This window comes from Sycon ciliatum, chromosome 2 (assembly GCF_964019385.1).
Source record: "Sycon ciliatum chromosome 2, ocSycCili1.1, whole genome shotgun sequence".
NCBI classification, from domain to species: Eukaryota; Metazoa; Porifera; class Calcarea; order Leucosolenida; family Sycettidae; genus Sycon; species Sycon ciliatum.
The window spans coordinates 2230576-2244529 of NC_088644.1; the positions used below are offsets into that span (position 1 = coordinate 2230576).

At 45.1% G+C, this 13954-nt stretch overlaps 1 protein-coding gene across 1 annotated transcript in view; it reads left to right on the top strand.

The window, feature by feature from the left end:
- The first annotated feature begins 478 nt into the window (after positions 1 to 478).
- LOC135808223 (pair-rule protein odd-paired-like) overlaps positions 479 to 13954 on the top strand; it is a 14638-nt gene continuing 1162 nt past the window's right edge. Inside the window, exons 1-2 of the mRNA XM_065321381.1 lie at positions 479 to 1153; positions 13142 to 13954. The exon at positions 13142 to 13954 is cut by the window's right edge and continues 1162 nt beyond it. Coding sequence (XP_065177453.1) covers positions 1021 to 1153; positions 13142 to 13954 — 946 coding nt within the window. The 5' untranslated portion in view covers positions 479 to 1020. The remainder of the gene's footprint in view (positions 1154 to 13141) is intronic.

The following is a 13954-nucleotide window of genomic DNA, read 5'->3' on the forward strand; positions in this document are numbered from 1 at the left end:
CGATGTTGTTTTCGTCACACGGTGAGTAAATTGCATCGCAGCTCAAAGAAACTATTTTGGTCACAAAACGAATTGGGACCTATGCCGCTCGTCAACATTTACAACACTTTCGTTTCGACGTGTCCTCTCTGACTCCATTATCGATACGAGGAAGAACTCGTTTGTTGTAAACCAGACGTCCATGGCTGTGTCAACGCGAGTGAGTTGTCATTTTTCTTGCTTTCGCGCGGAATATTTCTTCGAGTTCACAGTGAGTTTTTCCAGGCAGCGCTCGAGTGCTCATACGGTAAGACGCCAAACTCCGCGGGCGATCGCCAGGATTGTAAATCTTTTTGAAACGGACTGTAAACAGCTGTTTGGCAGCACAGTATCCGTGGCGAGGGTGTGAAATAAAATTCTTTGACCTCTTGATGTTATTTTTACAACGTTTTTTTGTCACCCAGTAGTTTGCATACTGTGACTCTTCACCTAGACTTCTTTCTTCGTGTCACTTCTACACTTTATTGAAGTGTTGAATCTTTCAACTGTTTTTCTTTATAGTTGTGACACTCCTGATTGTATTCTTATATTTTGTTATTGATGTGTACAATGTCCGCTTTGCTGCTGCTTCGCGAACGTAACTCGTTGGTTTGACCCAGGCCTCGCTAGTTGCCAATGTGCTGAATAGATAGCTTCCGCGCAGCAAAAACAACGTCTGCCTCCGACCGGAACGGCACCAGTCGTCGAGTCGTGGGCCACGAGTACCCTTCACAACGGTGCGTCACCTATTCTTCTTTTCGTTGCAGGACACCAGCATTCACTCTCCTGTAATAGTGTGAATCAGGACTAGCTTGTCGTTGCGTGGGCTCTATCCGTATCTCCCCACCCATATCTTGCTGCTGTTCTCTGGACAAGCCAGTCACCTCGTTTGTTTTGGCTACCATTGTGTTCGAACTCTTGGAAAAAGTATAGCCAAGTAAGTTCCAGAGACTCGGTGGGCTGTTTGACACTGCCCTAGTTGTCACCAACTCTCTGTCCAAAATGTCTTCCTCCTCGAACACGTCAGAAGAAGAAGGAAATCAACGGACGATGGGAACTGAGCCACCCAAGAATACGCCTCCGTATATTCCGGTGGCGGATTCCAAAGACCAACGACCGACGCTTACTGGACAGGGTAAGCGATGGAAGTTGAATGTTTTGCAACCTGTATGCTCGGTACATAATGTCTTGGTAATATTTGTTCCCGACCTGGGATACGGGGCCATCCAAAATTATCTACTTCCTCCGCGTCATCGAAATTGTCGCAGTTTGACTTTTGATATAAAAGTTTAAACGGGGTATTCACTCACCAGCACTCGTACCAGAGGCAAGGAATCGGACATAGGCGATAATCATCAGTATAGGGTGACGGCAAAGTTTTATTTTCTGTTATTGTAAGCTGAAATATTTGAACTAGACGCAATTTCTTCGCTGATGTCGCTGCGATGGTAATTTCGACTCGCTGAAATCAGTCAGGCGTTGCAGCCTGCACCTTTCTCGTGCTTATGGCCATTCACTCAAGCCTCATCACTGGTTTACCTTAGCTGGAGTGAGAATGACTTCGTGGAACTAGTGGCAGCGCTTGGAGAAACATCGAAGGGTCAGCAAACTAAATGCCTGCAACAGCGACAAAAATTGTCGCTCTTGCTGAGACACTCAGTACATGATTGTACCTGCAAGAGCCGTGTGGACTCTACACGTAGTGCTAGTGATGCAGGCGCAGGTGCCGTACCATGGTATACCACGTATACCAGTGATGCTGAAAAAGAGGGCGCGCTGGACGTGATAGTACACTTACCTGCATGAGCTGTGACCACACAGCAAAAATATATGGACATGCCACGGCTAAAAAAAGTTCATTTCAAGATCGAGGTGATTCCGCCGACGGTAATCAACCGACCTCGCAACGATCGTGTATTCTTACTAGGCTTCGTTGGTGGTGAAGTAGAAATCATCCAGAGCTAGCAGACGACAAGCATAGCAGCTCTTCTCCTGTGGAGAAAGTCAAAGCGTTTGAGATGAGGCGCAACTAACTTTCAACCTTCCTTGAAATATTTCGGAACGATATTTTTGCGTCCATTGACATCAGCGACGACGAGGACTTCATCTCTGCATGAAAACTCTCAGTCCAACTGTCCTGGAACGTTACTCTAGTGTTCAGACTATCATACTGTGTAATAAGTTTCGAATGGCTTAGCTTATGGAGTTGTCAGTAACAAGTGACAAGTCACTAGTCAAACTGCGACGATTTCGATGACGCGGAGGAAGTATATTTTTCACGAAACGAAAAAGTTTAGTTATGACCCTCCCCCACCCAACCACCCACCCCCATGAACGAAAAATATATTGACTTGACAGCTAGAATGAACTTATGTTTCAGCTATCAATATTTGTTCATAACGAAACTCTCCTCAACCCACCCAGCCACGAACGAACCCTTTTCTCTTCGTGAAAAAGATCGATAATTACGGATGGCCCCTAAAAAGAGAATATTATCCTGCGAGGCATGGTTACTACCCCGATCTATTTTCTTTGTAAAAAATTAATTCTCTAGTAGTACTGGCTCTGGCCTGTGTATGTTTGTGTGCGCGTGTTTCTGTATGTGTGTGTGTGTACGAGGCCGAGATTTTCGCCGTCGCCAGGACCTCACTCGCCTCTCGAATTCTTGTTCCCCATGACAAACACTGTCGATCCTTTCAGGACCTGCCATCATGTGCGGATGGGCATTATTGTGTTGTATTGTATTGTATGTGTACTAGCAGCCCTTCCAAAAGAAGCTCGCCATTGTAAAGTTCGATCCTGGAACTTATTGTGAGCACTGACACGAAATCTGTGAGAGCAGTAGCTTTTGACTTTACTTCGTTGGGAACATAAAAAAAGGAGAACAAAGAAATGCGAATCACTGCAGCATATCAGAACTGGATGGAAGGTGCTAGAAGCAGTAGAAAAAGAGGGAGAAGGATGTAGAACCAGATGTGTACGATACATTGAAAAACTAGAGCACAGAGGCTGGGTGATCATGAATGCATGTCATATGTAGGTAAGCCAAACATGGAGTGTGTCATGTGGTGGCACAGCAAGGTACTAGATGACTGTGCAACAAGCAGCATGTACACCAGCACGTGCAACTCTTGTGTAGTACCGGTACATGTAACAGCCACTTTTTCGCTACTTTTTGCTGTTTTGAAAATACGGTATCTTCCGCAACTTCAATCATTTTGGCAAACTACTTCGCCACTTTTCCGCAACCTTTGTTCTAGGTCCGCACACGAAAACCATTTCTGTGAGTGATGTTTAATTGCAGTGGACTGGGTGGAAACCACGTCGATGCCTGGACAATTCTCGCAAGGCACACTTTGGTGAATTGCTATTTAGGCGATTGCCAATTAGGAGAGTGGTTTTTCGACAACAAAGAATTTCTCCGAGTTCTGGTGTTTTGTTCACCTGGTGCCATAATGAATAATACAGTCAAATCTGTCGTAAGCGACTGCCCCTTGGTGCAAGAAAAAGCGGTCTCTTACGGCAGATGTATGGTAAATCCGGCATACCGGGCATTATGCTCTCTCTCTCTCTCTCTCTCTCTCTCTCTCTCTCTCTCTCTCTCTCTCTCTCTCTCTCTCACTCACTCACTCCTTTCTTCCCGGTTGCCGTGCTTGTGACTTTTTTCCCCTGCTGCCGTGCTCATATTAGTTATCTAACTACAGCTGTATCTTCTTCTTGGTTCTGTTTGTCCGCTTATTATTATATTTTCTTTTCTCTTATTATCAGTGGGACCATTGTCATTAGGTTTAGGCCTGTTTTGGAACTCCACTTTAAATAAAGCCAAACAACAACAACAACATGCTTCCATGTACTCAAATCGACGAGAATAATGTGATTTTTAATATCATTTTATTGGATACTAGTATTCAATAGAATATAGGGGTGCACAAACCCAAGAATAGTGCACATACCCGGGCTAATCTGTTTTGTAGCCTACAGGAAGGTTGTTTCACTACAACTGCGTGCGTACATGTACATGTGTACAAAGTCTACGGTAAGTGTGGCGTGCATACCTACGACGACCATGCCCGTATACGTGTATGCGACACGGCAGTAGATCGACACTGCCTGGACTTGAGAGCTACAGCGCAGTCTCAGTACAGGCCAGGGCCAGTCGATCGCACTTGCAAGACAGCGCATTTTACACCTTGCAGTGGACAGCGCACTGGCAAGTAGGCCCCCGTGTAATATGCCGGCATTTCTTTTAGCATTTTCGGTACAATCCGCGGACCCAGCACTTTGGGCTCGTGATGCAGCATTTTGGGGGAAACGGAGCACTTGGCCGTTGTGTATCAAAATTGAGAGAAGAAAAACTTCCCAAACAAGAACGTCACTTCCGCATTCCGTGGTTTAGCTTCTTGTTGAGTAGTTTATGTATTGTTTACCATGGCAGACTAGAGCAAGTCTCTTATTGAGTGTGTTTTGGATGACAGTGATGAAGATGAAGATACTGTAGAGAGCGATTCTTGCAAAAAAGTGAGCATTTTCCGAGCATTTTCGGCAAGGTTTGGAAGCATTTTCGGCATGGTTTACGAGAATTTCCCAAAAGCATTTTCGGCAAAGTTTCGGGCATATTACACCGGGCCCTACTGGCAAGTACAGTTTTGCACCTGACTGAACCTGGGTCGAGGGCGTTTACAGCAGATTTGAATGCAGCCACCGTGCATGAAATAATCGTGGTCGCTGGTCGCGCACAGCAGATGGTCGCTCTGGACAGATCAGTTTGTATGTGAAGCCGTCGGTGCACGGAAAATCGGTCGCTAACGTTAGATGGTCGCCTACAGCAGAGGTCGCTAATGGCAGATTTGACTGTAGTGAAAATGAAAATAAGCAACGTGGAGACAATAATTGAATGAAAGCAATGTCACCTTTTTTTAACGAAGTCTCAAAAGAGTTCATACCAAATATTGAGAACTCAGATGGCGAGCCAAGGAAAAAATTTGTAACATGGAAATTGTGGGCACAAGTTATGCGATAGAGTCCACCAACTAAACCAGATTTTGAACAGTCAGTCGTGCAAAATCTAGCCCACAACTGACAAGGAGTACTGAGACATTCCACTGCATGAAAGTCAGCTTGAGCACTGCCCAATAGCGCTAACCAACGGCCTTCCAACTTGGATATTAGTGCTAATTCCAAAGAGGGGGAGGCGACGCCATCGAGCCGAGCACAAGCTACATTCCAAGGCTTCATGTAATGCTGGCCGGGTATGACGACAGAACGGTCAAACCACAATTCGACAACGCAAAGCGACAACCACCCAACTTGGGAGGCTCAATATTGTCAGAGATGAAAAATATGAAGGGGAAGCTTCACGAGGACGAATTGTAACAAACCGAACGTCGGTATCCTACAGTTCTGTACTTAGTTGATGACAATGAGTTTTGATGGTGAAGAGTTTTGTGCTAGATTGTGCACGTCTGACTGTTCAAAATCTGGTTTAGTTGGTGGACTCGATCGCATAACTTGTGCCCACAATTTCCATGTTACCAAACATGAATTCGATTTTCTTGTCACTCTGTGATCAGTGGATTTTCGTGGCTGAAGAATAATAATACTGTACAGAAGAGCAATCAATTATTATTGGAGTGATACAATTGTACAACAAAAATGATAAAATGAGGAACCTATTAACATTGTGGGGAGATAATAATAATTATGAGCTCTACAATTTCTAATTCTCAAGCTATTCTTCACCATCTTTATAAATAAGGACTCCGAAATTCATGAACCAGTTTTCGGGCATTCTTTTCAAATGAAACACAAGCAACCAGAACCAATGAAATAATAAATTATTTGAAAAGAATGGGCGAAAACTGGTTCATGAATTTCGGTGTCCTTATTGGTGATGATGGGGAAGAATTATTATTATTATTATTAAAAAGCTTCCGTGGAGATAAAAATGTAATCAACGCAATAAATAGAGTAAGCTGCGCACTCAGTACAAACACCATTAGCAAAACTTGTTTTCATGTAAATAACGAAGCTTATTCCTAAACGTTTTCATCGCCATCTCATCAGAGGATTACTGGCAAATCAACAAAAGCTCTTAACTCAATATATATACGCACAATGCAAGTAATAATTTAGACCCTAACTAGCGCGATAAAATGAGAGCTGAAAGAAACATTACACCATTCAACGATATCAGGTGACAACAGATGCGATAAATTCACCACTAGAAAGTTACCATGCAACCACAAACGAGAACTACTGATCTAAATTCACAAACAATTTCAACGTAAACAAATTCTTTTTCTGCCTACACAAAATCGGCTTGGTGGTAAAAATGTAGATAGACTCCAATACACGCAGATACCTTTGACTACGTGAACGAGACCAAACAGAAAAGCAATCATCAGCATAACTAGAACGACAGTCACTATTCTGAACAAGATGGTTGGCGATAGAAGATTCATACACCCTAACAACGCTACTAGAACCAGTACATACTTTGGAATTACGTGACAATGAAACCGACCTAACATTCCTTGCCGCTACTGCCAATCCAGACGAGGCCGATGTAGATGTCCGTACCAAAGGCACGTCCGTTACTGGCACTGCCTGCTGCGATGATGCTCCCTTTGACGTTCCAATGGCTGTTGATGTTGATGAAGAGGAGGAGGGAGATGAGGAAGACGCTGACGACGACGATGACGACAACGACGGAGACGATAAAGACTCTGCTAACCTCGCCCTAGAGCGAGTCACTGGTCCCGCAGACACACCATCCGGTGGTTTCTTCGGTGGCCGGCCACGCTTTTTGCCACCGGAGGTGGACACACCGGATGACGGTACAAAGGAAGTCAAAGAAGACGAAACCGCAGATACCAACGATGATGACGGGATAGAAGGAAGAGACGGTAAAGACGAAGGCAATGACGAACAAGCCGATGCCGACGAAGAAGACAACGACACCCCAGTTGGTTCCGTCCCCAGCGAGGGTGCACCTCCAGTCGCAGTACCAATCTTTGGGGGACGACCTCGTCTAGGCCTTGACGACCGTGCCTCAACAGGCATAACGTGAAGAGGCACATGCTGGTGGATCCGTGCCTCCAGGTGCTGAAGGGTCCTACCCACATACCGGCTCTCACATTGCCGGCACTCGAAGTTGTAAATAAGATGTGATAATTTAAGAGTGGGTAGGACATCCTTCTTCACCATGAAGGCACGAGCTGTTGTGTAGACGAACCGGACACTAACATTACGAAAGTTCGATTCTGCAGCTGACTTAACTCGACGTTGCATGGTACGGCAAACAGCTTCACCCTTCCAAGGCAAACGAAAATACACCGGAGTGGCCTCGGAGGACACTTCCTTCGCTCCACCCAGTGTACTAACTACGACATATTTAGATATCACATATTCCGGGTACCCATTTAAACGAAACAAAGTGCGTAGCCGCTCCAGCTCCTCATCCAACTTTGAAGGCGAACATAATCGACGAGCACGATCCACTAGATTACGAACGAGATTAATTTTGTACGACCTCGCAGTAAACGAGTCCCAAACAATGTACAAGCCGGTGAACGTTGGTTTCCGGTACACTGATGTAATTACACCACCCATACCAGACTTCTCTACAAGAACGTCCAAGAAGGACAATTTACTAGCCGATTCAAACTCACAAGTAAACTTCAGTGACGGGTGCAGCTTATTCAATAATTCAAGAAACTCCTGCGCGTCGCTCCGAGACTGAAAGTAGGACCAACTATCGTCAACAAAACGACAATACACCGCAGGCCATTTACATTTGGGGACCAATGATTCGCAGTAACCCACAAATATATTTGCAAGAACTGGACCCAACGGTGAACCCATCGCGACACCATCTATCTGACGATACATAACATTCTCAAACGAAAATTCAACGCCAGACGTAACCATATTCATAAGACGGCGAAAGTACGTCTCTTCGATAGTAACAGGAGAACCTACATTACCACGGTACATAGCATCACAGCAAATATCAATCGTAAAATCCAAAGGTACGTTCGTGAAAAGACTCACAACATCAAACGAGCACATAAAGAATGTCTCCGGGAATTCGTGATCATGCAAAAAGTCGGCAAACTATTCTAGTGGTGAATTTATCGCATCTGTTGTCACCTGATATCGTTGAATGGTGTAATGTTTCTTTCAGCTCTCATTTTATCGCGCTAGTTAGGGTCTAAATTATTACTTGCATTGTGCGTATATATATTGAGTTAAGAGCTTTTGTTGATTTGCCAGTAATCCTCTGAGATGGCGACGAAAATGTTTAGGAACAAGCTTCTTTATTTACATGAAAACAAGTTTTGCTTATGGTGTTTGTACTGAGTGCGCAGCTTACTCTATTTATTGCGTTGATTATTATTATTATTATTATTCAAAGGATCAGTCGGGGAAGTGAACTGCCTGAAAAGAGAAAAAAACGCCAGACCCACCAGGACTCGAACCTGGGACCCTGCTTGTCATGAGCAATGCTCTAACCACTGAGCTATGGGACCAGGCTGAACCCAGAAGGCGCTGACAAGTGTTTCACTCCAAAGGCAGCTCACAACACGTGCCACACATACTGATGGCACTTGGGTCTTTTTCCCTCCCCCAGGGGACCAACCACGGTCAGTTTCTGGAAACTACCAGAGGTGAAAGAAAGTGATTAAATTTGGAAAGGATTGGGAGAACTTCAAATTCAAAGGATCAGTCGGGGAAGTGAACTGCCTGAAAAGAGAAAAAACGCCAGACCCACCAGGACTCGAACCTGGGACCCTGCTTGTCATGAGCAATGTTCTAACCACTGAGCTATGGGACCAGGCTGAACCCAGGTCCCAGGTTCGAGTCCTGGTGGTTCTGGCGTTTTTTCTCTTTTCAGGCAGTTCACTTCCCCGACTGATCCTTTGAATTTGAAGTTCTCCCAATCCTTTCCAAATTTAATCACTTTCTTTCACCTCTGGTAGTTTCCAGAAACTGACCGTGGTTGGTCCCCTGGGGGAGGGAAAAAGACCCAAGTGCCATCAGTATGTGTGGCACGTGTTGTGAGCTGCCTTTGGAGTGAAACACTTGTCAGCGCCTTCTGGGTTCAGCCTGGTCCCATAGCTCAGTGGTTAGAGCATTGCTCATGACAAGCAGGGTCCCAGGTTCGAGTCCTGGTGGGTCTGGCGTTTTTTTCTCTTTTCAGGCAGTTCACTTCCCCGACTGATCCTTTGAATTTGAAGTTCTCCCAATCCTTTCCAAATTTAATCACTTTCTTTCACCTCTGGTAGTTTCCAGAAACTGACCGTGGTTGGTCCCCTGGGGGAGGGAAAAAGACCCAAGTGCCATCAGTATGTGTGGCACGTGTTGTGAGCTGCCTTTGGAGTGAAACACTTGTCAGCGCCTTCTGGGTTCAGCCTGGTCCCATAGCTCAGTGGTTAGAGCATTGCTCATGACAAGCAGGGTCCCAGGTTCGAGTCCTGGTGGGTCTGGCGTTTTTTTCTCTTTTCAGGCAGTTCACTTCCCCGACTGATCCTTTGAATTTGAAGTTCTCCCAATCCTTTCCAAATTATTATTATTATTATTATTATTATTATGCACTTACGCGTCAATGTCAGCGGTGGTAAACCGCCCACAAATTCGCACGTGCTAAATGGACTTGGGAAATGAGCACCGAGCATTCCGTGCGGCATGGAAATAAAAGAGCAACGGCAACAGAAATAGAAATACAATAACAAGACGTACCTGCTAAGGGGCACATGACAGCATTGCTCAGATTGAACAGAGGATGCAGACACAGAATATAGGCGGGCATGGTGAAGAATAGCTAGAGATTTGTAGTTTTTTCTTTCCATGATAAGCTTCCTGTCTCCAAGAAAGTTTTAAACATTGCCACAAAATAAACAATGTGTGAACTTACGACAATATATTGAGTGCTACTACATGTTTCATTTGACTACACAGAACATTGTGAACTAAGTAAACACTTTGTTTTAAATGTTATACTCGCTCATTTCTCGCGTGCCTTCAGACTCATTTTCGAGAAGCAGTAGATATGTGGCAGTGCCGGAGAATGCGTGGAACACACTAGCATTGCTAGGGCTGTAGCACTCAGTCTGGCAGGCGTCCGGCCGTGGCCTGACCTTAATTCGAAAAGGTTGACTCACCTAATTCGTGCACACATGTACAGGTACATACAGATCTAGGGCTTAACCCTTTAAGAGCCGCCCCATACTTGAATGCGTCGTAAACGACGCATTCAAATGCAAAACTTCAAAAGATCGTAACTCAGTTCAATCTCGCTCAAATCCAGTAATCGAAATATCCAGGACGAAGAGAAAACTCTCACCTGTCGGGAGAAACAATCCGCGAAGAGCTGCGAGCAACGGTGCCTGAGATAAATCACTAGTAAGTTGAGCCGCGATCGCGGCAATTTCAAAGCGTGCAGTGCGACTTTAGTATTGAGAATTTTGAGACTTTTCGTCACGCTGGTTTACTCGAATTTGCACGGGTTTCACTATTGATATTGTCAAGAGTACACAGCGAAAAAATTGAAACTCCACGATCGAGTAAAATGAAATATCTGGAGCGGGACGCAATTGGACGCATATGGGGCATTTTTCGTACTGTCGCTGCGATCTAGCGCTGGATAGACGGTGTGCTGGCTATCATGATCAACCTCATTCTCTTCCTCTCGCGGAGACCTTTCCAGGAAGCCCTAGATTGTGAGGATTGAGTGAGTAGAACTGAAGCTATGATCCAAGGAACACGAAAAAATGCAGAATTTTGAAAATTTCCTGTGGCTCTTTAAGGGTTAAAACCAGACAGTCCCTGATTGAAATGTTGAAATCACAGTGCTACTGCCTTGATTGTGTATGGTTAGTTGTAGTTCACAGCAGGAAGGAGTAGAGCTATGTCTGTAGCTGGACTTCTACGATATCACTGCGAGAGATGTTGGCAATGCAGGTAGTCAAACACTCGCTGTTGTGAAGTTTTGCATCATCCAGTTGGGATCATTGTGTGTACAAGAACTCACTCATCTCAAGTTGTGATATTAGTTTTTTCTTTTGAGGTTTTTCTGAAAACATTTATGCGGTTCCAGGAACTTTCACTTGTTTGGACAAGGTTGCGAAAATCATCAGTTGCAAAACATTTTTTCATCTCGGAAAGGCCTAGCATGTGCGCGCGCGCGCGTGTGTGTATGCTTGTGTGCATGCGTGTGTGTGTGTGTGTGTGTTCACGTGTGTGTGTGTGTGCATGAACTCACAGTCGTCCCCGTACGCAAAATGCGTACGCAATTAGATTCACCGTACATTTCCTCGTGTTTTGGGCGAATCTGAGCGGTACGACGCAGTCGAATTGGGCCTGAATTTGCCCTGAACCAGCCTCTATCGAAGTAAAATTAGGTGTTTTGGAGGCTACATGGGAACACTGCGGCGTTTGTTTGTTTTTGAGCTCGTAGTTTCGTCTTCGTTGTGGAATGGCGTACATTCTCCTTGGTATTACCAAAGTTACACCCCCGTTTCTTACATTACTAGGAGTTTTGCCGGCAGCAACGGTAGTTTTTATCCCTGCTTCCATACGTCCTTTCATCGAACAGCCAAGCGAAACTTTGTGGCGCTCCTTAGTTTTTTTTGTGGCGCGGGGTCTCAAGTTTGTCACTTCGAGTTGTACACAACCACCACATGAGCACCTCGAAGGACCAAAAAACCAAGTGAGCAAAGTATTTCAACATTGCGATTTTGCCTGGCCTGCTGTGAAGATGGAGACTTCTACTCGGTACCAGATACTCGTATCAATAAGCTGGGAGGGAGAGCGTGGCGAGTAAAATGTTGGAATGAAAGGAGCCACATTCTCTCTCGGAAAAGGTCGTTGTTCCTACACTTTTGCTCTACCCAGATCTGCAGAAGGCTAGATTTTGCATGCACGTGTGAGATTCGCATCTGCCACGCACATGTTGTTGTTGTTTCTTTATTTTACTTCACCGTATGAACAGGCAAGACTGCCTTCTCACCGGGGCTATTGGCCCACGGCTCTCACAATATGATGGGCAGAGTCGAAATTTTTGTACTCTCGGATTTACCGCCATCTTGACGAGTGGCCACTGTGCGTGTGTGTGTGCATGAGTGTGCATGCATGTGCGTGTGTGTCTGTGCATGTGTGTCTGTGCATGTGTGTCTGTGCATGTGTGTCTGCGTATGTGTATGTGTGTGTGACCCGCCAGCTAGTTCGGTTGATGTAATATATTATTCCATATATTTAATTTACCAAGCGAACAAGCAATGGTGCCTTCTCACCAGCCAATGGCTGGCTCTCACAGATTGATGAAAAAATTATAGATTATTGATTAGTACATAGCAGACTCAGCGGAGGACGTTCAGGTTGGTTGTAACTCTGAGTTTCATGCCGCTAGGCAATCATCAGACAACTGATCATCAGTTGTCTGATGATTGCCTAGCGGCATGAAACTCAGAGTTACAACCAACCTGAACGTCCTCCGCTGAGTCTGCTATGTACTAAGCTCTGTCTCTGACATTGAGCACTCTCTGCAGCTCGGGGATCAACGGATTTTGTTTAGATTATTGATTATAACGGTACCTTAAAAAAAAGGTTGGTGGGTACACATATTTCCGATAGTGTTGGGTCTGTTGTCAATAGGCTCGGCTGCTTGAATGTATAATGTTGTACCTGCAACCTTCGTTGGTTTCAGGGTTTATATGCTATCTTTTTGAAGTACACATACATATTGACCAATGGACTACTTCTGGCTAGAGTAACTCCTATTGTAATCAATGCTGCTAGTGAAGCACTAATCAGATCCACTCTGATTTAGCCGCCAACACTAGTATGAGAGCGTATGCGCCTATGATGTGTTCATGAGCCGTAGCTAATGCATAGTCGGTATCACCCTTTCACGGATCCATGCAACAGGGGGATGCATCACTTCCTAAATTGGCGTATGGGATCACTCCGTATAATTATCTGTGTTGAGGAACACCTCCCTTTTGTAAACCTAAGCACACATAGATGTTGCGGGTCTACCTTAGTTCAGTACCATCAACATCAAACAATTGTTATCATTATCTCATTTGAACATTGCCAATCTCTCCTTTGCTCTGAAACACAGCATTGGATGGGAATCATCAACAGGTACAGACAGGGCTGCAAGCTGCAGGGACAAATGTCACTCCAGTACAGCCTGATGCCAACAATAGCTTGACACAGCCTGTTGCAAACCAGCCGCAGCCTGTTGATCAGCAGCACAGCCATATTGGACAATCGGTCAACACTGGTGACTTCAGAGGAGTTAGCTGTGGTACTGAGGGTGGTCAAGGATCATCAATAGTGGAGTCACCAGTGGAGTCACCAGTTGGTATCCCACCACATCCGCAACCAACCGTTAGTACTATGACATCACCGAACAGTGTCCCAGAACTGCTTGACACGATGGCTAGCTGTAACCATCCTGCGGAAATGCATGCCGGCCGTCCAGAGACCCCAGTGAACCATCTAGAACAAGGCAAAGATTATCAATCAGATAACCTGTCTGAACCTCCATCGCCATTGCTTGACGCACATCCCAGACATCAGTGTCATTGGCATGTGAATAACGGTCAAGAGTTATGTGGGGTGACTTTCTCTGATGTCACCGAACTAGCTGAGCACATAAGCAACGTTCATCTCCAACAGCAGGACAATAATGAACATGTCGCACAGGAGGGTGGTAATATCCACTTCTGTCACTGGGACCAGTGTGAACACACCAAAGGGTTCAGGTCCAAAAATATACTTGTCAAACATATACGAGTTCATACAGGTGAGCGCCCCTTTGTCTGCAATCATCCATCTTGTCATCCAAGGAAATCCTTCGCACTTTCCGAAAACCTGAGGAGACATTACCTGGTCCATTCAGGGGAAAAATCGTTTCCTTGCCTGTACC